We start from the raw sequence: 24,821 nt of genomic DNA on the forward strand, positions 1-24,821 counted from the left end.
AGAGTCTTAGCAGTTTCAAAGGTGAGAAAAGGTCGGATTCTGGAGATGTTTTTAAGATGCAGGTGACAGGAGCGAGTGAGTGATTGGATATAGGGAGTAAAGGAAAGTTCAGTGTCGAATATGACCCCAAGACAGCGGGCATGCTGCTTGGGAGTTATGGTTGAACCCTCCAGGGTAATTTCGATGTTGGGTAGAGTGAGGTTAGTAGAAGGGAGAAACACATGTAGTTCAGTTTTGGAGAGATTTAGTTTCAGATAGAGGGAGGACATGATGTTGGGGACAGCAGACAGACAATCCTTGGTATTTTTAATTAGGGAAGGGGTGATGTATGTCACTTTCATTTTTAATGGACGCATACTGAACTGCAATTTTGCCGCATAACTGGCGCGGCCATTAACAATGAAGTGCTTTTAGCTGCCGTCATTGCATTCCTCTCGTACTTGCATGTCTCCACATAGTAGCCGCAGTGTGTGAGCGAGGCCTAAAGATAGATTTTTCTTCCCTTGTGTTCTAGGCTGAGTGAGATGGTGCAATCAGTTGTTCCTTCATATGAAGTGCAGAACTCACACATTCATCTTCTGCGCAGAACCAGCTCACATCAACATTTAACTCTACCATGGAACATCAAGTCCGTTATACCCGCAGATTAATCCAGATAAATTATTGATGAAGGGATTGTGTTTGCTTTTCTTGCAAGTCCACTGGAACAGCTCGTGTTACCTGCTGTGGTGCACAGCAGAATTCCTCCACTTTCCCTGCTGCAGTGTGGAAAACACTGGAGAGCAAGTAGAGAATAAATCCTCCGATCTACACTCACTCCATCTTTTGTCTAGACTGAGCTGTAATGTACATGTTAGGCCGGGTGCCCACGATCTGGACGAAGCGTATGTTCACTGCTTCCAAAGTGCTGCCTTCTATTCAACGCAAGTACCGTATATCCGCATGTGTTCACTGAGCCATGTGGATTTATCGCACTCAATACAATTCTATTGATGTCATTTCTGTTGCAGAGACTATCGTCTCCGCAAGAGAAATTGAAATGCTGCGGTCTTGAGAGACGCACCGCATGTCAGTCTCCACGGGTGTTCCGCAGGCGACTCTGCATGCATAGTGGACATGGGATTTCTAGCTAGCTACTGCATAAATACGCAGCGTCAAACCCGTAGCAACTAATGATCGTGGGCACATACCCTCAGAGTGCCCACTGCCGTTTGTTTAATCCTCTCTCACGATGCCTCCTTGATGTGCCCATTGCCGGTGTGTTTGGTCCTCTGATTCTTATTTGTTAACCTTTTCGATAGCAGAAGTTAAGTCTCATTTACACTGGTCGATAATCTGTCAGATTCTAACACTACCGACCCATTGTTCACGATAATTGTGTAATGTGAATGGGTTAAAAGATTAAATGATGTGTCCAAAAACTCTTGTTCATCGTGCATAAAATCGTTTAGGCAAGAGAAAAAATTATGGTTCAGTTTTTGATAATTGTGTAATGTAAATGGAGATTGTTCATTTCCTGAAGCATCTTCTTGAAATACTGGGCGTTTTTCTTGTGCAATGCTGGCTGCAGAATCCATTAGAGGACCTGTTACCAGGCCAAAATATTCCTGAGATATGGGCTTTTTTATTCATTGCTAAATTTTATGACAGAGGAGTGCAGCTTGGAAACATGCCCCCATGCTAAACACCATAAAAGTCAACACTAGTAAAAAAAAATCCCATATCTCTGGAACTGTATGCTGGATTAAAAATGTTCCCAATAAGAGCACAAATTGACCAATTCTGATCTGGTGATATCTCCTCTCTTAAAAGGTTATTTCCAAATCACAAGTTATTCCCTTTTTTTGGGATAAGGGATAACTTACTGATCGTTGGGGGTCCATCTTTTGGAACCCACACCCATCTCAAGAACAAAGCTGTGCCGTTTAAACTTGAGTGGCGCAGATATCCAAAAACTTGGCCCGTGCTCCATTCTATTTCTGGCAGCCCCATTGACATTGAGTAGAGCGGAGGCTGAGCGAGATCACCTCTGCTCCTGACAAAGCCTTGGGTGAAACGTGCGTTGGGGCTGGGGGGCCAGCACATGTACACTCTACCCCGGTACATTCACATACCATCTTTGATGTAAGTATTCGACTTTGAACTATCTTTTAGCTAAAAATTTGTTTAGCAATATTCATTGTTTCCCTTTTTCTTTGACTAGGGGTATTTGGTTAGAGGCCATAATGTTGATGGGCCCTGCTGTAAATATACATATGAAATAATTCTCTGCTAAGTTTATTTACAAGCATGCTGGCACCACTTTTTTCAGGAGCGCTCTGTTTGTGTCTTATTTATGTTTGTTCAGTCGTATTATTCTTTTATAAATATTGAAATAAAATGTTATTTTCGGTTTTCTCATGTTGGTCTGCTGATTCACTGTAGAGTGTGCCTCTTGCAAAGAGGTTGTTGTAGTTGCTCCTTTTTTGATGGTATTTATTTTTTCAAGCGAACCTGACGAAAATCTCAATATGCACCTACCCTAAATCCTGCTAACCTTTCACAGTAACTTGCCATCTGTTGAGCGATGTGTTGCATCATCATGGAGGTCGGACGCCATTGAATCACCCAGTGGAGTTCGCTCAGCTGTGCAAGAGTCTCATTCAATTGGGAAGGGGACATATAGTAACGTAAAGAAAATATTTGCCTAGTTATAACCAATAGAAGGGAAAGGACGGCACTAGAGCAAATACGAAATCCGACAGGCAGGACTGATGGCAGACAAATGAAAATCAGGCTTCACGAGTGCTTGTGGGCTATGGTGCCCTGCATACTCAAAGTAGAACTGAAAGTCCAAAATGGCCAAAACGGAGAAAATATGCGGCACTCACCCCAATGTAGCAGTGGAAATCGTGAATTTTATTGGAGAAAATGAAAGAAATGCATCCGTCAGGACATCAGGTACACAGGAGGGTGCGGTGTTGGAGTGTGGACGACGGCGGTTTCGCACACAATTCCATCAGGTGTCCATCAGGACATCAGGTACACAGGAGGGTGCGGTGTTGGAGTGTGGACGATGGCCGTTTCGCACACAATGGAATTGTGTGCGAAACGGCCGTCGTCCACACTCCAACACCGCACCCTCCTGTGTACCTGATGTCCTGATGGACATCTGATGGACACCTGATGGAATTGTGTGCGAAACCGCCGTCGTCCACACTCCAACACCGCACCCTCCTGTGTACCTGATGTCCTGACGGATGCATTTCTTTCATTTTCTCCAATAAAATTCACGATTTCCACTGCTACATTGGGGTGAGTGCCGCATATTTTCTCCGTTTTGGCGAAAATATTTGCCTTCCTTGCGAGGCTAAGACCCCTTTCACACATCAGTTTTTTGCCATCAGTCGCATTTTGTAAAAAAACGGATCCAGCGACTGATGCCGCTGGATCAGTTTTTTTTTTCTCATAGACTTGTATTAGCGACGGATGGCCTCACGTTTCATCTGTCGTTCGCCGGATCCATCGAAAATTGTCCGGCGGCTGGATACAACGGACAAAGTAACGTTTTTTGTGTACGTCGAAAAAGCAGACAGCGATGGATTCGTCGCCATCCATCGTTTGCTAGCATGGAAGCCTATGGTGCCGGATCCATCAAATGATGGAATCCGTCGCCGGATTCCGTTTTTTTTTTAACTGAGCATGCTCCAATCCAATTAGCCAGATCCGCTAGTCTGATCCATCCAAAAAAGGATCCGTCGCATCAGTTTTTCACAATCTGCGACGGGTCCGTCGAGCTAACAGATTGTGACTGACGGCAAAAAACTGATGGGGCCCTTAATGTCTGTCCCGTGGGTCAGGGCCGCTGATGAGCTTTCCTTTTATCCATGGAGCGAGTAAACCGTAGCTGCGCAGCTGAGCTCAGTGTCCCGGGTTGCTCTGCTACAAGGTGCTGAGTGATTACCGTATGCAAATGTTGTGCAGGTACCTGACTGTATCCCAGAGGGGGGTTCTGCACTTGTCAGGAACTTGTGACATATCCGATCGATATTCTATAAATCTATAACATGAAAATATCTTATTACTATAACGACAAGTGCACTTGTAGTCTTAAAAATTTAAGGCGTTGTCTTGCATTACAAAAACATGGCTGCCTTCTTGCAAACCGTGTCAGACCTATCCATAGATTGTGTCTGAAATTGAAGCTCGGCACCACTCAAATGAATGGGACTAAGCTGCAATAACAAATGCAATGGTGCTTTTTTGGGGAGAAAGAAAGGCAAGTTTATTTAATCATCACACATGTAAACTATAATCAGTGATTCCAGGACAAGTCTCTGTCCCCTATGCTTCATACTGCAGTTATGTTTTGTTTGTTTTTCACATTAACTGCTGTGTATAATGCAAAAAGTAGCTTTGAAATGAGATCTAAACACTTTCCTAATAAATGAACTTTAATATTGCAGAAGAGAATATGATGCAGTGTTAAATAAAGCAGCCGAAAAGCTTACTGGAAGCCAGCAGAATTCTGATTACAGCTCTGGATGTACATAAATAGTATCTATAATCCTGTAAAAGTCAGTCATTGCAATTTGAATAGCGCAAACATAGTGTATAATTGCTGAGCTTTACATGGCTGATGGTACGGTACAGGTGGTGTCTCTTCCAACCATAAAGCTAATTTCAGTCATGTTTGGGTCTATTGAGCCAAGTGACTGACATCCTGATCTCGCTAGTCTGTCCGCAGATGTGCGACAAGAACCAGCAATTATCCTATTGATATTTTGACCACATCTGCAGTTTCTGGGATATTGCAATGCATGCCATTAATATCGGATGAGCAGAGGGCCGGATGGTGTGACTCCACACCCATCGCTTGATAAAAACAGAAGGAAAAATGTTAACGTCACTTGGTTTTTTTATTTTTTTTATTTAGGATTGAAAAAACGTACCAGGAAGGCGTTTGGTATACGGAAGAAAGAGAAGGACACTGATTCTACGTGAGTATATATTCCGCAGTTGGCAGCATCTTCATGTGTGTGTGTGTGCCAGTATGGTGCACAGAGTGAAGGTCATAATGGATTGGGGTCCCATAGACCTCCATTCACTGGATTTTCACAGCTGCAGTTTTGATGCATATTTTGAGGCACATAATACTGCCCAACGTCCGAAGTCCTCATGTACTTTTACAGCTGGGCAGAACTTCCTCAAGAAATGCCACATCAGTTAGGAGCTGGTGCACATTTCTGGCATAATTGACCACCGTATTTGTTTTGGTGATGCTGGTTGGGACTAATTTTTGTGCAGCGTTGAATTGTGAAAAAAATTTCACTACATTTCAAAGAGATTTAAGACCCCCCAAAATGGCGAAAACTCCTTGATGAATTAGGACTTATGTGATGGGGAGTAAAATGGCAATTCACGCTGCAAATTTTTGCCTAAACTCACCCTTTGTTTTGAAGCCTACATTAGGGCTCGTTCAGATGACTATAATGTGCACCCATGGAGAGCACACGGACCCGTTTTAGCCAGTGTGCCAGCTCACATGGATGATTTTCCACACGGACCGATGATCTGCATGTAAAAAGTCGCAGCATGCACTACTTTGGTCCATTTCACAAACCAAAGTAATGCTTGCAATGAAGGCATCTCTGACACCCGTTGGCAATGCATATGGGCACACGGAACCAGTCACATCTGTAATTTGTGTTCGCGACTGGCCCGATTTTCAGTACGCCCATCTGAACTTCACCTTAGACTTTAGTTCTGTTATTTACACCTACTGTAAATACAAAGCGCAGCTTATTGCACCATTTTTTCCCCCTTATTAGGACACCCTAATGGAAACCAGACCGCTCCAATGAGTTCTTTTTTTCACAGTATCTATCAGTCATGGAGCCGATCTGTTTCCAATAAGGCAACTTAAAAATGGAATAATAATGTGAATCTGACCTTATCTGTGGATTTACCCAGGTAGAATCCACCGTGGAATCAATAGAATGATTTTACAGACCCCATTCACATGCTAGTGACACATTGCACACAGTAATACGAACATTATGCACACTTTTTAAGCAGATTTTGACGTTTGGTAGGGGCGCAATCAGCTATAAATCTGTAGCACAGATGTATTTTGTATTTTGCTGCAGATTTGCCCCAAGGTTCTCAGTGAAATTACTCCACCGCATGTTAGCTTCCCCAATCTGAAGCCCCTTTATTCCCAGCATTAGAAGGGATTCCAGGGAGTTTGCAGGCCGTCTTACACTGTGACAGGAGCTTTTGTATTAATTGTGTCTTCCTCATTTGCAGAAATTACTGCTCTTTTATAATGAACTCATTTCTTTCCTTCCTGCAGGGGATCGCCAGACAGGGACGGCTCCGTAAGTCATCCGCATTGATCTTTATTTTGCTTTTGTCTGTCTAGTTCTTGAATAGCTACCAAATAAATTTTACCCTTTCATTACAGAACAAAAAAACAACTACAGTGATCAATATTGTAAAAAAAAAGTTAACAAACTTCTACATAGGGGAAAAAATGCATATAGCAACTAGTGGTGAGCGAACAGTTTGTTAGGCAATCCCTGCATGTGTTGTGGCTGTCGAACAGCCATGAGACATACAGGTGCGGGGACTCGAACATGTTATTTGAGGACGCCGAAGTAACTGGGTTAGCACCCGAGCATGCTCAGATAACACCTTATCAAAGCACGTTCGCTCATCACTAACAGCAACCAATCGTATTGCAGCCCCTTCTATATGGAAGCTCCAGAGTGATTGCTGGTTTGGGGAAACTTCTCAACTTTTGGTTTGCAGCAGTCTTTATGAATCATGTCCTATGTGTCAACCCTTGGGTTCCGGAAGAAAAAATTAGCTCTGTATAGTTACCAATGGCTAAAATATTCTGTATCTGCTTTTCGGTAGTTGATTTGTGTAAAGTTGGGTGGACTTTTTCTTTATTCACTCTTAGTTGAATATTGTCCATTCTTGATTGATAGAATGAAATTTTAATATACAATCTGTAAACTTTAAAGAAGCACTTGTTTTTCTTTTTTTTGCATATACAGTACAGATCAAAAGTTTGGACACACCTTCTCATTTAACCCCTTTACCCCCAAGGGTGGTTTGCACGTCAATGACCAGGCCAATTTTTACAATTCTGACCACTGTCCCTTTATGAGGTTATAACTCTGGAACGCTTCAACGGATCCTGGTGATTCTGACATTGTTTTCTCGTGACATATTGTACTTCATGACAGTGGTAAAATTTCTTTGATAGTATCTGCGTTTATTTGTGAAAAAAACGGAAATTTGGCGAAAATTTTGAAAATTTCGCAATTTTCAAACTTTGAATTTTTATGCAATTAAATCACAGAGATATGTCACCCAAAATACTTAATAAGTAACATTTCCCACATGTCTCCTTTACATCAGCATAATTTTGGAACCAAATTTTTTTTTGTTAGGGAGTTAAAAGGGTTAAAAGTTGACCAGCAATTTCTCATTTTTACAACACCATTTTTTTTTTAGGGACCACATCTCATTTGAAGTCATTTTGAGGGGTCTATATGATAGAAAATACCCAAGTGTGACACCATTCTAAAAACTGCACCCCTCAAGGTGCTCAAATCCACATTCAAGAAGTTTATTAACCCTTCAGGTGTTTAATAGGAATTTTTGGAATGTTTAAATAAAAATGAACATTTAACTTTTTTTCACAAAAAATTTACTTCAGCTCCAATTTGTTTTATTTTACTAAGGGTAACAGGAGAAAATGGACCCCAAAAGTTGTTGTCCAATTTGTCCTGAGTATGCTGATACCCCATATGTGTCAGTAAACCACTGTTTGGGTGCATGGGAGAGCTCGGAAGGGAAGGAGCGCCGTTTGACTTTTCAATGCAAAATTGACAGTAATTGAGATGGGACGCCATGTTGCGTTTGGAGAGCCACTGATGTGCCTAAACATTGAAACCCCCCACAAGTGACACCATTTTGGAAAGTAGACCCCCTAAGGAACTTATCTAGATGTGTGGTGAGCACGTTGACCCACCAAGGGCTTCACAGAAGTTTATAATGCAGAGCCATAAAAATAAAACAAAATTTTTTTCCCACAAAAATTATTTTTTAGCCCCCAGTTTTGTATTTTCCCAAGGGTAACAGGAGAAATTGGACCCCAAAAGTTATTGTCCAATTTGTCCTGAGTACGCTGATACCCCATATGTGGGGGGGGGGAACCACCGTTTGGGCGCATTGGAGGGCTCGGAAGGGAAGGAGCATCATTTGGAATGCAGACTTAGATGGATTGGTCTGCAGGCGTCACATTGCGTTTGCAGAGCCCCTATTGTACCTAAACAGTAGAAACCCCCCACAAGTGACCCCATATTGGAAACTAGACCCCTCAATGAACTTATCTAGATGTGTTGTGAGAACTTTGAACCCCCAAGTGTTTCACTACAGTTTATAACGCAGAGCCGTGAAAATAAAAAATCTTTTTGTTTTCCCACAAAAATTATTTTTTAGCCCCCAGTTTTGTATTTTCCCAAGGGTAACAGGAGAAATTGGACCACAAAAGTTGTTGTCCTATTTGTCCTGAGTACGCTGATACCCGATATGTTGGGGTAAACCCCTGTTTGGGCACACGGGAGAGCTCGGAAGGGAAGGAGCACTGTTTTACTTTTTCAACGCAGAATTGGCTGGAATTGAGATCGGACGCCATGTCGTGTTTGGAGAGCCCCTGATGTGCCTAAACAGTGGAAACCCCCCAATTATAACTGAAACCCTAATCCAAACACACCCCTAACCCTAATTCCAATGGTAACCCTAACCACACCTCTAACCCTGACACACCCCTAACCCTAATCCCAACCCTATTCCCAACTGTAAATGTAATCTAAACCCTAACCCAAACTTTAGCCCCAACCCTAACCCTAACCCTAACCCTAGCCCTAACCCTAGCCCTAACCCTAATCCTAGCCCTAACTCTAGCCCTAATCCTAACCCTAGCCCTAATGGGAAAATGGAAATAAATACATTTTTTTTTATTTTTCCCTAACTAAGGGGGTGATGAAGGGGGGTTTGATTTACTTTTATAGCGGGTTTTTTAGCGGATTTTTATGATTGGCAGCCGTCACACACTGAAAGACGCTTTTTATTGCAAAAAATATTTTTTGCAATACCACATTTTGAGAGCTATAATTTTTCCATATTTTGGTCCACAGAGTCATGTGAGGTCTTGTTTTTTGCGGGACGAGTTGACGTTTTTATTGGTAACCTTTTCGGGCACGTGACATTTTTTGATCGCTTTTTATTCCGATTTTTGTGAGGAAGAATGACCAAAAACCAGCTATTCATGAATTTCTATTGGGGGAGGCGTTTATACCGTTCCGCGTTTGGTAAAATTGATAAAGCAGTTTTATTCTTCGGGTCAGTACGATTACAGCGATACCTCATTTATATAATTTTTTTATGTTTTGGCGCTTTTATACGATAAAAACTATTTTACAGAAAAAATAATTATTTTGGCATCGCTTTATTCTCAGGACTATAACTTTTTTATTTTTTTGCTGATGATGCTGTATGGCGGCTCGTTTTTTGCGGGACAAGATGACGTTTTCATCGGTACCATGGTTATTTATATCTGTCTTTTTGATCGCGTGTTATTCCACTTTTTGTTCGGCGGTATGATAATAAAGCGTTATTTTTTGCCTCGTTTTTTTTTTTCTTCTTCTTACGGTGTTTACTGAAGGGGTTAACTAGTGGGCCAGTTTTATAGGTCGGGTCGTTACGGACGCGGCGATACTAAATATGTGTACTTTTATTGTTTTTTTTTTTTTATTTAGATGAAGAAATGTATTTATGGGAATAATATTTTTTTTTTTTTCATTATATTGGAATATTTTTTTTTTTATTTTTTTTTACAGATTTGGAATTTTTTTTTAACTTTTTTATTTTGTCCCAGGGGGGACATCACAGATCAGTGATCTGACAGTTTGCACAGCACTCTGTCAGATCACTGATCTGATAGCAGTGCAGGCTGCTTCACAGTGCCTGCTCTGAGCAGGCTCTGTGAAGCCACCTCCCTCCCTGCAGGACCCGGATCTGCGGCCATCTTGGATCCGGGGCTGGAGGATGCAGGGAGGGGGCTCCCTGCGGGGGGCTCAGGGAAGCCCGCAGGGAGCCCCCTCCCTGCGCGGTGCTTCCCTGCACCGCCGGCACATCGCGATCATGTTTGATCGCGGTGTGCCAGGGGTTAATGTGCCGGGGGCGGTCCGTGACCGCTCCTGGCACATAGTGCCGGATGTCAGCTGCGATAAGCAGCTGACACCCGGCCGCGATCGGCGGCGCTCCCCCCGTGAGCGCTGCCGATCGCTATGACGTACTATCCCGTCCAGGGTCAGATAAGCCCAGGGCACCTCGACGGGATAGTACGTCTAAGGTCACAGAGGGGTTAAAGATTTTTCTGTATTTTCAGGACTATGATAATTTTAAATTCACACTGAAGGCATCAAAACTATGAATTAACACATGTGGAATTATATACTTAACAAAAAAGTGTGAAACAACTGAAAATATGTCTTATATTCTAGGTTGTACAAAGTAGCCACCTTTTGCTTTGATGACTGCTTTGCACACTCTTGGCATTCTCTTGATGAGCTTCAAGAGGTAGTCACCGGGAATGGTTTTCACTTCACAGGTGTGCCCTGTCAGGTTTAATAAGTGGGATTTCTTGCCTTATAAATGGGGTTGGGACCATCAGTTGTGTTGTACAGAAGTCTGGTGGATACGCAGCTGATAGTCCTACGGAATAGACTGTTAGAATTTGTATAATGGCAAGAAAAACGAGTGGCCATCATTACTTTAAGAAATGAAGGTCAGTCAGTCTGAAAAATTGGGAAAACTTTGCAAGTGTCCCCAAGTGCAGTTGCAAAAACCATCAAGCGCTACAAAGAAACTGGCTTTCATGAGGACCGCCCCAGGAAAGGAAGACCAAGAGTCACCTCTGCTTCTGAGGATAAGTTTATCCGAGTCACCAGCCTCAGAAATCACAGGTTAACTGCAGCTCAGATTAGAGACCAGGTCAATGCCACACAGAGCTCTAGCAGCAGACACATCTCTACAACAACAGTTAAGAGGAGACTTTGTGCAGCAGGCCTTCATGGTAAAATAGCTGCTAGGAAACCACTGCTAATGACAGGCAACAAGCAGAAGAGACTTGTTTGGGCTAAAGAACACAAGGAATGGACATTAGACCAGTGGAAATCTGTGCTTTGGTCTGAGGAGTCCAAATTTGAGATCTTTGGTTCCAACCACCGTGTCTTTGTGCGACGCAGAAAAGGTGAACGGATGGACTCTACATGCCTGGTTCCCACCGTGAAGCATGGAGGAGGAGGTGTGATGGTGTGGGGGTGCTTTGCTGGTGACACTGTTGGGAATTTATTCAAAATTGAAGGCATACTGAACCAGCATGGCTACCACAGCATCTTGCAGCGGCATGCTATTCCATCCGGTTTGCATTTAGTTGGACCATCATTTATTTTTCAACAGGACAATGACCCCAAACACACCTCCAGGCGGTGTAAGGGATATTTGACCAAGAAGGAGAGTGATGGGGGGCTACTCCAGATGACCTGGCCTCCACAGTCACCAGACCTGACCCCAATCGAGATGGTTTGGGGTGAGCTGGACCGCAGAGTGAAGGCAAAAGGGCCAACAAGTGCTAAGCATCTCTGGGAACTGCTTCAAGATTGTTGGAAGATCATTCCCGGTGACTACCTCTTGAAGCTCATCAAGAGAATGCCAAGAGTGTGCAAAGCAGTCATCAAAGCAAAAGGTGGCTACTTTGAAGAACCTAGAATATAAGACATATTTTCAGTTGTTTCACACTTTTTTGTTAAGTATATAATTCCACATGTGTTAATTCATAGTTTTGATGCCTTCAGTGTAAATGTACAATTTTCATAGTTATGAAAATACAGAAAAATCTTTAAATGAGAAGGTGTGTCCAAACTTTTGATCTGAACTGTATGTAATCTTACTTACAGTAGGGAAAATAAGTATTCGATACTCTGCCAATTTTGCAAGTTTTTCCACCTACAAGGAATGGGAGAGGTCTGTAATTTTTACCATAGGTACATTTCACCTGTGAGAGACAGAATCTAAAACGGAAAATTACATTGTAGAATTTTTAATTAATTAAATTGCATTTTATTATGTGGATGACCCCACTTAACTAAAAATCTCAGTACTGTGCTCATAACGTCTCCTCAATCTCATGTGGTGATATCGGACCTCCAATATTGACGTCCCACCTAAAAGGAATATATTATGTTCTGTCTAATTGTAATTTTTTTTCTTTTCTTATTTAAAGAAAAAAGCAAATGGAGCACCAAATGGATTCTATGCAGAGATTGACTGGGAGCGATATGTAAGTTGGCCAACAAATACTGTATATACTCCTGTTTGCAGGGCTTTGATTTCCTCATATGATCAGGGAAAAAAGCAGTAATCGGGGAAGTGGGGGGAATAAAGTAAAAATGTCATGCAATTTTTTGAGTGTACATCACTGTAGGGGTGCGACCTGTGAGATCCCTACGATGGACAAATGATTTGGGTACAAGGAGACTCGTTGTCATTATTAGTCATTGAACATGTATTGCATTTTATTTTTCAGACTTGTCCGGAGGTGGATGAAGAGGGCTACAGCATCAGACCCGATATGGAACCTGGCTATATCCTTTTATTGCATTTATTTATTTATTTTATTTATCTTACTTGCTTATATAACTCCATTACTTCCAGCAATTTACAGAAATCATCATCACAGTCCCCATTGGGGCTCACAATCTAAATAATTATGTCTTTAGTGTGAGGGAGGAAATCGGAGTAAACTGACGCAAACATGAAGAGAATATACAAACCCCTTGCACATGTTGTCGTTGGTGGGTTTTGAACCAAAGACCCCAGCGCTATGAGGCTACTGTGCTAACCACTGAGCCACCATGCTGCCCTCAATTCTCTGTTTTCCTTGCTGGGCCAGTTTCTGCAGTGGATTTCCTTTCTGAGAGGTTAACACTTATTTGATTATCTCTGCTAAAAATGTGTCTGATAACAAACTTGTTGACCGTTTCCAATAACTTTTATGCTATGTTCACATGTCCAATAGGCCCTAGTCGTCTAATAACAAATCCACTCCCATTCTAACGACTGGGATTGGTGATCCGATTTTGACCATTTAAAGGGGTTGTCCACTACAAATAATTAGATTAAAAATAGGCCCAGCAATAACATATACTCGCCTACTAGCACTACTCTGCTCCACCCCAATCCACTGAGTACTTTTATTTTTATGGGAGTCACAAAGTGGGTGATTGCCATACCCAGTCAGCATCAGCCATGACGATCTGTCGCTGGAAGAGTGCAAGGCTGCATTTAATCAATTGCAGTTTTTGTTTACTGCAATGTTCTGGATACGAAAATGTAGAGGAAAAGAAAATGAAACGCCTCATTAAAGCCCAGAAGGTATATTTCGGTGACTTTATTGTTGTCTTTTCCCAACACGTGTGACCCTTAACTGTGATTCACCTACCAAAGGAAAACACTTCTATTCATCAAGTGAGTCTGAGGAAGAACAAGAGTCTCGGAAGAAGTTCAATATCAGGATAAAACCACTACAGGCCAAGGATAGTCTGAAGAGCGCCGCAACCGTGGACGAGCTGAAAGCTTCTATAGGAAACATTGCACTTTCCCCATCGCCAGTGGTGAGTGTCTGAACTGAACAGAACGACCATACATTAATAATGATATAAATTCTCTCTGCTGGTTAAACCTGACATCATATGAATAGTTTAAAGGGTTATTCCTGTCTCAGTCTTTCATGGCTGTGATGAGAATAATCCCGTCCTGGCTCTGACCACTCGTGCCAGAGCTTCGGTGTTCGGCAGTTTTTACATTAATTTCTATAGTTCATCGTAGTTCAGCAATTCTCGGAGTGGTCGAAGCCCAGATGGAGTCATTCACATCATAGCTATAAAAGGCAGAGATGGGGAATAACCCTTTAAAATATTAGTACTACTCGCACTTGGGCCTCCTGGTTGGACTTCAGGGACGGGACTCTGAGCGGTTTCTCGCTGACTTTAAAGAGGTTGTCCATACAGTCATGCTATGTTCTATATTTTAAAAGGATGTCCTTTTGGTCTGCACCGTTTTGCTTGGAAATTCTCTACAACTATGGTATACCATCATTTTATGATTACTAGGGGTCATCTAGGACCGCCACCGATCCTATAAATGAAACTACGGGAGTCCAGTAGAGAATGAATGGAGTGGTAGTCGTTATTGTTGTTCTATTCCAACAGTGAACAAAAGTGCCCCCAGCTGACTAGTGCTGGTGGTCTTGGTGGTCACAGACACAAGGGTCTAAGAAATTATCACCTTCCCTGTTGGGAGTTATTAACTTATTGTAGCTGCATCACTCCCTTTAATGCATCGAACATCCATCACATAAACAGGACTGATTTTTATCCACTTAAAGTAAACCTAGGTGATTCCAATTGAGCGGCAGCAAACGGAGGTCTTGAAGTTTGGAAAGTGCTGCGGAATATGTTGGCGCTATAGAAATTAAACGCATTATTAAGAATTGATGCAAAAACAGCAGTTCTGCCTTTTCTCGCTACTTTTACAGAAATGTCATCCTGATATTGTTTTTTTCAGTCTGGCTATTTATAACAATTAAAGTATTTTATGTCACAGTTTTTTCATACAACTTTTTTATCGCTTTTCCGGGAGGAAGGATCAGCATAAAAACAGCAATTCCGCCATTGTACCTTGATTTATTTTTGAAGCAAAATTGGGTTTTTTATTTCTTTTTTACAAAATTCTTTTTGTAAATTTTTTTTTTTATTTTACTGCTATCTATTTATATAATTGCTTTAAATTGTCTGTCATCCACTTCCGTCAGGACGTCCTCGAATCCCACAATCCACCGCGCCGAACCGGAAGTACGCCGACCGCCATATTGGAATACCCAAGTGATGGGTATTCCAATATGGCACCCGCTGGTGGTACCAAAGCCCTTGCGCAGTACCTCCAGCGGGTCATTGCCGGACCTTCCGGGTCGTCAGGGGAGGAGAGCGGCAGCTGTACATCATACTCGCCTGCTCCCAGTGCGTCTCTGCATGTCCCTTCTTCTCCGGTGCCGGCAGCTTCTTCCTGTGTTCAGCGGTACGATGAGACCGCTGAACATAGGAAGAAGCTGCCGGCTACCGGAGACCATCTGTCAGTGAGAAGCAGGGACCGTGCCAGGAGCAGGTGAGTATAACGGGGGAGGGTGAGCATTGCGCGATATTCACCTGTTCCCCTCCCACCGCGCCGCGCCGTCTTCTACGTCCTCTGCCTTTTGACGTTCAGGTCAGAGGGCGCGATGACGTGTTTAGTGTGCGCACCGCCCTCTGCCTGAACAGTCACTGCAGAGGAAGCTGAAGATGGAGCGGCGCCCGGCGGTGGCACGGGGACAGTTGAATATCGCAAGTGTCGGTCGCTTGCTCAGGATAAGACCTGAATATGCCATTTTTTTTTTTATCACAGCAGCAGCATATGGGGCACATGTTTCTATGGAGCATCTTATGGGGCCATAATCAACCTTTATGCAGCAGTATATGGAGCATCTTATGGAGCCATAATCAATTATGCAGCAATATATGGGGCACATTTTCTATGCAGCATTTTATGGGGCCATAATGAACCTTTATGCAGCATTATATGGGGCACATTTTCTATGGAGCATCTTATGGGGCCATAATCAACCATTATGCAGCATTATATGTGGCTTGGGGACGAGAGAATCTCAGTGCTGTAAGCCTGCCCCCATCGGGACGTCACCACCCTCCCGATGCGATAGCATCGGGCCTCATCTAGTTGTTTAATAATTTCTGTAATACACTGAACTACTTCTGTATTGCAGTGTGTTATGTCTGTCAATGACGGTGACCTATTAAGACCCCAGTGTTGCGAGGCCACCATTAATAAGACTGATTGGTGCAGCTTGTGGTCAGTTACGTGGCAAGTGAATATACGTCTGCGGTGTGCCCCCATTTGTTAAGAGATACAAGTTTCTATGGCAACTTCCTTGACAAATGCTGTTGCTATGGTTACGTCAAATCTGTCATTTGGATGATAAGATGATGTGTATAGCCAGAAGTTAATGCCAAAGATGTGTGAGATGTAAAAAAAAAAAAATGTTTGCACATGATTTTAAGCAGGGCTGTGGAGTCGGTAAGCCAAACCTCCGACTTGTACTCCTCAATTTCCCTGGCTATGACTCCCTCACACGTGCTTCACTACTGAGCATGGACATAAAGTGCAGCACAGATTCATCTCAGCTAAAAACAGAGACCCTCCGATCAGGAATAGAAAATACATTTATAGGACATTTCATAACTTTTTTTCAAATTATGAAAAAATATTTAGCACATCCTGCATTGTACTACTGCACCCAATTTATTATATATTTTAGGAGTCTTTTCCATTTTATACCGACACAGACTTCACAGCCCTGTGTCTAACCTGCAAGAAAAAACAAAAGTGCAATACCGCCAGCCACCCATAGTGTACAAAGTGGTTTTTTTTTATATACAGTAGATGCAGTATAGCCTAAAATGAAGGCCATTTTTACTGCACGTATTGAATATATGCATGTATGTTAGGCTAAAATTATTTTTTTGTAATTGGGTTTCATTAAACATTTTGCACCATTTGCCTTCTATAGCTTCTGTGTTGCACTGTTTATTTCTGGATGTCGAATGGGTTAACTGAAAATCTGTCAGTGAGCTTATTCTAACAGCCCAATAGTTGAGTTTCTAACTCTTTTATCTGTCTTTTCCTGAGTTCCTCTCAGCTGATTTATGGCTATAGACAACATCATAATTACATGTTCAGGGCAGCAAAGAGCCTGTAAACGTCACATGGTGCAAAATTTGTAATGAAACCCGTTTATAAAAATTAATCGTGGTCCCAAATACATTGTTTAAGTAAAAAAAATATATGTACCCAGAGGTGGATAATCTCTTTAAATCCTCCTCGCTACTATCTATCATCTTTCAACTGCATGAACCTTCCTTCAGAACTGTTTATTAGGAAATGTACAGAACTTTGCAGCAACTGAGAAACGGTAGATAATTTCCAAGACAATACTGTGTAGTAATGTAGATATTGCAGATAAGATAAAAGCTGTATTCTTCATCGTTGCAACATTTACCTTCCATACATTGAGTGCAAAATGCTACGGTATGCCTTCCATTGTTAGAATGATAGGTTGCAGCAATTCTTTCAAGATGAGGCGTGTACAACAAATATTTATAGGAATTTACCAGTTAGAAAAAGCTACCGGTATATACGGTTGGTTACTGGGGATATCTATGGGTCATACTGTAGCTCCATATAGGCCCAATTCATTGAACAGTTTTTGCCACAAATCTGGTGTAAAACTGTTCAAAATGTTACCAAATTTTTGCATCATTACACCAGCTCTGACAACTTTTTTTGAAAGGTGATTGTCGTTCATCACGGAAGGGACCACGACCAATCACGGCTGACAAATTCATCATAATTCACACCACAAATGTGGCATAAGTTATGACAGATATGTACTCCAATCTCTGACTGATCTCTAGTGGGAACATTTTTTTTTTCTTGCGGAACAAGCACCCACACCCTCCATATGGAAAAATATACTGACAGGTTCCTTAACATTTGGTCCCAGGCGGTCAGCACTGCTGTAACTTACTATTATACATCAAGGCCTTGTATTGGAGCCGTTTGTTGTAAGCGGAAGCTCGTGTTGTCTTATTACAGAGGAAGCTGTTCAACAGGATTACAGGATTTTCTTGTCCTCAAGAACATCTTATCTCCTCTCAACAAGACTGAATGGACACGGCTGAACTCAGTGACTTTGTAGATTATTCTGTTTTTCAAATGCATGAATGTTCTGTGTATTATAGAAAATGTGAAGTCACATTTTCTGCTAGAAAAAAAAACAACTCCTAAATTTAAGGGGACCCCACTGGATTTGCCATACATTTAGGGTATGTGCACACGTTGCTGATTCGTTAGCGGATTTTTCCGCTCAGATTCTGCAGAATCCGCAAGTAAAATGACCTGCGTTTTACCTGTGGATTTTGTGCGGATTTCGCCTTCGTTTTTACACCTGCGGATTGCTATAAAGGAATAGGTGTAAAACGCTGCGGATTCCGTGCAAAGAATTGACATGCTGCGGAAAATAATCCGCTGCGATTCTGCATGGAATTATCCCCAGCATGTGCACAGCGGACTTGGTTTTCCATAGTTTTTCATGGTACTGGTCACCGCGTGGAAAACTGCTGCGAAGCCGCAGCGACAAATCCGCGACGTGTTCACTTACCATTATGATGGATGAAGAGTCCCACTACTTTGACTCCCTTCTTTGGTTCTCTAAGAATGGAGAAGTGGGTCGTGCACACGTGGCTTTCCACATTCACTTGTATGGAAATGTGCAAAAATTGCAGCGCTAGCACGCTTGGCGTTTTTCAGTATTCACATACCAATGAATTGAGAAGGCTGTGACCATCGACCTACTGACAGCGAAAGGGCAATGATCGGAAAGATAGTTCGCAGTATCTATTCCATTGGACATTTATATAATTCCCTGCCATATGTGTCTTAGTTATTAATACCTCTTTAAAGAAGACTTTTCACCATTGTTTTCATGTTAAACTGGTTATCTCATGATGATAAAGGGGCTGAAAAGCTGAAAAAAACATGCGGTACATTTCATTTGTTTTTTATTTCTTCTCTAAGTTGCTGCGATATTGGCTTCTAAAGATTACAATTGGACTATGTCCTCCACCACTGAAAAAAAGTAAAAGTTCGAAGAGAAGAATGACTTTCCCTTGGTTGAAGGGGGAATTAGCACATTAGGCGCCCTAAACTTTAGAAGCAATGCAAAGTAAAAATGTAAAAAAAAAAAAGAAAAATAGTTGAATTACTTCGGCATCAAGCAGTTTAAAAAGCAAAAAGTTGTGAAAGATCCTCCTTTAAAGTTGATCCTTTAAAGTAGATTTCCCATGATCACCTATACTCTGCTACCTCCAGCAGTGAATCTAGCAGTGGTCACAGCGAGGCAGGATGTAGGCGGAAGCTGCAATGAAAGGTGGGCTTATATACATGGGCTTAGGCCGGTTTCACATTAGCGTTTTGAGGAGCTGTGGACGGCTGCGGACTTCCTCCGTGAAGCCCTCGGCCGCACCTCCGCCGCTAACTTCGCCTACTTCTGCATGCGGCCTGCGTACCTATCTTTAACATTAGGTACGCAGGTCGTGACGCTATATGCGGATGCTTCTGCATGCGTCCTTTTGACTATGCGGCGACCAGCGTAGGACGCAGCTTGTAGCAATTTTTTTTTTCTCCGCATAGTCAAAACGACGCATGCGGAAGCATCCGCATACAACGGCACGACCTGCGTACCTAATGTTAAAGATAGGTACGCAGGCCGCATGCAGAAGTAGGTGGAGCTAGCGGCCGAGGGCGGGGCTTCACAGAGGAGGTCTGCAGCCCTCCGCAGCTCCTCAAAACGCTAGTGTGAAACTAGCCTTATACAGTCACCCATAAAAGATGGCGTACAGTCTTGCATAGAATCATAGAATGTAAGCTTTGGAAGGGTCCTCCGGGGTCATCGTTTCCAACCCCCTGCTCAATGCAGGGTTCACTAAACCATCTGTGATTGTGACAGATGTCTATCCAGCCTCTGTTTGAAGACTTCCATTGAAGGAGAGCTCACCACCTCTCATGGCCGCCTGTTCCACTCGTTGATCACCCTCACCTTCAAAAAAACGTTTTTTCTAATATCTAATCTGTAGCTTCTCCCTTTGTTTCATTCCATTGCTACACTCAGAGACCAAGGACTGGCAGAGGAGCCTCAAATTAAGCCACATATGTATGTGTATGTCGACAGGTGTTTTTATGATATTGTATTACGTAGTTAAGTCAAGCAAGTACCACTAATATATATATATATATATATATACATATACATATATACATATATATATATATATATATATATATATATATATATATATATATATATATATATATATATATATATATTACGTAATACAATATCATAAATCGTAAAAACACCTGTCTACTAATAATGGAAATAATAATACAAATAAGATGGCTACTGATCCTGCCCTTTAATGATAATGAAAAGACTTTGCCAACCCTTCCCTTTAATGATAAGATGATTCTGCTGACCCTGCCATCTAGTGATGAGAGGACCCTATCCTCCGATGAGATGGAGATTGCTTCTAATTCTGTCCCAGTCTGCACAGAGGAGTTATGAGCCTCAGTCCCAGTGTGAAAACTAATATAATTTTAGACTTGTTTTATATGGATAGTAATGATATCTCATTTTCCATGGATACGTTGCCTTTATAAAGTTTAAAAACATGTTCTAAATGTATGGCGACTGTTTGGTTAATACACAATGCAGCGGCTTCCATTTTCACATTGGTCATTGAGAAATTCTTCCGCCGCCGGTGAATCTGCAGTTATCGCGTACGTGTACTATTATTTAGACGAAGCGCATTTACTATTATTTAGACGAAGCGCATTTTACCTGCAGAGCATCTTACTTCATTGCAAAGCAGAAATGAGGAGTGCTGCACAACCCAAACTTTATACATGTTATTTTGATTTAGTCTTGTCTGTAGGTGAGGTTCACTATTAATGGTGTATGTCTAATTTTTGTGTTTATTTTTTATTTTAATATGCTTCATTTTGTAGAGGAAAAGTCCGGTAAGCGATATGTTTGTTTTTCCCTTTATTTTTATGATTTTGCTTTCTTAAAAAAATTGTAACTTAATTGTGAGAAAACACTTAAAGGAACTTTCTGGGAAAATCTTGAACCCTGTGATATGCCCAGTACAGGTCCTGGGGTGGAACATGGCACAGGGATTCTTCTTTTGGATCCTAGGCATACCACCGTTTTGGTCCCTTAATCTATGGGTTAATTTCAGTCTTATGTACCATGTTGCTGAGTAAGCACCTTATTTAGAGTTGATCCACCAACAAAAAGAAAACAATGATGTGGATTTTATGTGACGTATTTTTGCATTGGCAAAATTCTATACAGTGACATGTCAAAGTTTGGGCACCCCTGATATACTGTTATTGTGAACAGTTAAGCAAGTTGAAGATGAAATGATCTCTAAAAGACCTAAAGTTAAAGATGACACATTTCCTTTGTATTTTAGGCAGAAAATATCTATATTTGTCCAATGCAAAAGATTGGGTACCAATGAAGATTTGTGTGCTCTGATAACTTTGACCAAGGTTTCAGACCTTAATTAGCCTTAATTAGCAGTCTCTGGAGTTGTGGTACATTGTTCTATTGTTCAGAGACTCCTGCACAAATATGGTCTTCATGGAAGGGTCATCAGAAGAAAACATCTCCTGCATCCTCACCATAAACTTCAGCGTCAGAAGTATGAAAAAAAAAAATTTAAACAAGCAATTTAGAAACAGGTCCTGTGGACCGATGAGGGTAAAATAGAACTCTTTGGCCACAATGATCAAAGGTACGTATGGAGAAAAATGGGCACAGAATTTCTGGAAAAAAACATCTCGCCAACCATTAAGCGTGGTGGTGGCTCAATCATGCTTTGGGGTTGTGTTGTAGCCAATGGCACGGGGAACATTTCATGATTAGAGGGAAGAATGGATTCAATGAAATTTCAACAATTTCTTGATTCAAACATGACACCATCTGTAAAAAAAAACTGAAGTTGAAAAGAGGATGACTTCTACAAATAGATAAAGACCCTAAATACACGTCAATATCCACAATAGATGACTTCAAAAGGCGCAAGCTGAAGGATTTACATTGGTCCTCATTGTTCCCTGATCTGAACAGCATTGAAAATCTGTGGCTAGTCCTCAGAATAACAGAGGATGCAAGATAACCAGGAATCTCACAGAACTGGTGGAATTCTCCAAGGAAGAATGGCTGAAAATCCCTTAAACAAGAATTGAAAGACTCTTGTCTGGCTACAAAAAGCGTTTACAAGTTGTGATCCTTTCAAAAGAGGGTTCAACTAGGTACCAACCTTGTAATTTTTAAAGTGTAAAAGATGAAAATACATATTATTTTTTTGCCTAAAATGCTAAGGAAATGGGAAATGTGTCATCTTTAATTTTAGAGATCATTTCATCTTCAGCTTGTTTAACTGTTCACAATAACAGTAATTTTGACCAGGGGTGCGCACACTTTTACATGCCACTGTGCATACATATTTGTATTGATGGTGCAGGGGTGTTGGTTTTGTTCCCCCTCAACTCTAAAATTATCCTTGGTGTTCATATGGAGTTTACATTTTAAAGTATCTGCAAAAGTCTGGTGTTTTGCTTTCGGTGTTACATAAGTGGCAGAATAATTCTCAGAACAGAGGACTTGCAGAAGTTAGCAGACATATTTGCTTTACCAGACCAAAAAGTGGCTGCTTCAAGGAAAACGTCTGAACGTTTGCAGTTTTTTGTCTTGGGTGTGGGGATTTTGTAAATACTTTTTTTTTATTTTTTTTCTAATTCTTAATTATTTACTCTCCATTCCGGCAGATAGCTGCATTAAGAATTCTGTTGTCAGAGAGAAGTGCAATCTCAATGCCTCTCATAAGGCATAAGTTGCAACGCAGCAGCTTGACATTGCCATCTTGGGGTTGCGCTGGAAATTTGCCTTGAAGCCCTTGCGCTAAGCCGTCTCTAAAGTTCAGATGAACAATAAGAAACCAGCAGAATTTTTTACCTCCGAATCACAAAAGAAAAAAGTTTTGCAAAGTTTCTCTAGTTAATATATAACGGTGTCCCATAAACATTGTTTATCTCCTCTCCATAGGATGATAAATGTATAATTGCTGGGGGGCACATTTGTGGAGAGCACACTGATCCCAAGAACGGGGGGCCAACGTCCCCTCTTTAATTAAAGTGGTGAGCATGTGCGACCATCGCACCTTTTATAACTTGAATGGAGAAATGGTTTAACGTGATCACTACTTCTTCCATCACACAGGCGACTTGTGATCGATGGGTCCTATCCTATGGATAAGCGATCGTGCATTTATCATCTATCCCGTGCATAGGTGTTATCTTGTTGGATGGACCTCCGCACAAGAACTTTTCACAACTTTTTATTTACTTATATACAACTAAACAGTAAACCATACAGTTTGATATGGTCTACATCAGTGATTTCCAACTTGTGGATTTTCTGCAACTCCCATTCCCATCCCTCTTTTGCTCAATGCTGCTAAAACTTACAGAAAATCAGGCAATTCTGGATTAGAAGATTCTTGTGTATTTGTTATTGAATTGCAGGATGCCAGACTTAGAGCATTTATTGTTAACTAGATGGTGGCCCGATTCTAACGCATCGGGTATTCTAGAATATGCATATCCACGTAGTATATTGCCCAGCCACGTAGTATATTGCCCAGCCACGTAGTATATTGCCCAGCCACGTAGTATATTGCCCAGCCACGTAGTATATTGCCCAGCCACGTAGTATATTGCCCAGTGATGTAGAATATTGCCCAGTGACGTAGTAAATTGCCCAGCCACGTAATATATTGCCCAGTGACGTAGTATATTGCCCAGCCACGTAGTATATTGCCCAGCCACGTAGTATATTGCCCAGCCACGTAGTATATTGCCCAGCCACGTAGTATATTGCCCAGCCACGTAGTATATTGCCCAGCCACGTAGTATATTGCCCAGCCATGTAGTATATTGCCCAGCCACGTAGTATATTGCCCAGTGATGTAGAATATTGCCCAGCGACGTAGTAAATTGCCCAGCCACGTAATATATTGCCCAGTGACGTAGTATATTGCCCAGTGACGTAGTATATTGCCCAATGACGTAGTATATTGCCCAGTGACGTAGTATATTGCCCAGCCACGTAGTATATTGCCCAGCCATGTTGCCCAGCCACGTAGTATATTGCCTAGTCACGTACTATATTATTACTATATAATATAGCACAGCCCATGTAGTATATTTCCCAGCCCACATAGTATATAGCAATGTGGGCATCATATCCCTGTTAAAAAAAGAATTAAAATAAAAAATAGTTATATACTCCCCTTTCCGGAGCCCCTGGATCCAAGCGAAGCGGTTACTGACGCTCGTCGCGTGCTCAGGTCTCGAGTGCATTGCGGTCTCGCGAGATAATGACGTAACGGTCTCGCGAGACCGCTACGTCATCATCTCGGGAGATCGCAGCATGGACCGGTTACTGGAGCGTCGTGAGCGGGAAAGGCCTGTTGTGGATCCGAGGGGCCGACGGACGGTGAGTATATAACTATTTTTATTTTTTTTAAATTATGTTTAACATTAGATCTTTTTACTATTGATGCCGCATAGGCAGCATCAATAGTAAAACGTTGGTCACATAGGGTTAATAGCAGCGTTAACCGAGTGCGTTACACCGCGGCATAGCGCAGTCGGTTAACGCTGCCATTAACCCTGTGTGAGCGCGGACTGGAGGGGAGTACGGAGCGAGCACTGACTGCGGGGAGGAAGGAGCGGCCATGTTGCCGCCGGACTGCGCCCGTCGCTGATTGGTCGTGGCAATGGTCGTGGGCGTTTTGCCACGACCAGTCAGCGACTTGGATTCCATGAGAGACAGAGGCCGCGACCACTGAATATCCGGGACAGACAGAAAGACGGAAGTGACCCTTATAGACAATTATATAGTAGATACTCAGATGAGTCAACAATATAAAATATATGAATAGATTAAATATTTTTTTTATATT

General features: G+C 41.9%; 1 protein-coding gene across 1 annotated transcript in view; it reads left to right on the top strand.

Moving 5' to 3' along the window:
* Positions 1-24,821, top strand: part of SGIP1 (SH3GL interacting endocytic adaptor 1) — a 106,400-nt gene that overhangs the window by 14,238 nt on the left and 67,341 nt on the right. Inside the window, exons 2-7 of the mRNA XM_069738213.1 lie at positions 4,916-4,979; positions 6,335-6,359; positions 12,344-12,400; positions 12,647-12,704; positions 13,558-13,733; positions 20,794-20,805. Of these exons, the coding sequence (XP_069594314.1) occupies positions 4,916-4,979; positions 6,335-6,359; positions 12,344-12,400; positions 12,647-12,704; positions 13,558-13,733; positions 20,794-20,805 (392 nt within the window). The remainder of the gene's footprint in view (positions 1-4,915; positions 4,980-6,334; positions 6,360-12,343; positions 12,401-12,646; positions 12,705-13,557; positions 13,734-20,793; positions 20,806-24,821) is intronic.

Source organism: Ranitomeya imitator, chromosome 8 (assembly GCF_032444005.1).
Source record: "Ranitomeya imitator isolate aRanImi1 chromosome 8, aRanImi1.pri, whole genome shotgun sequence".
In the NCBI taxonomy this organism is placed as follows: Eukaryota; Metazoa; Chordata; class Amphibia; order Anura; family Dendrobatidae; genus Ranitomeya; species Ranitomeya imitator.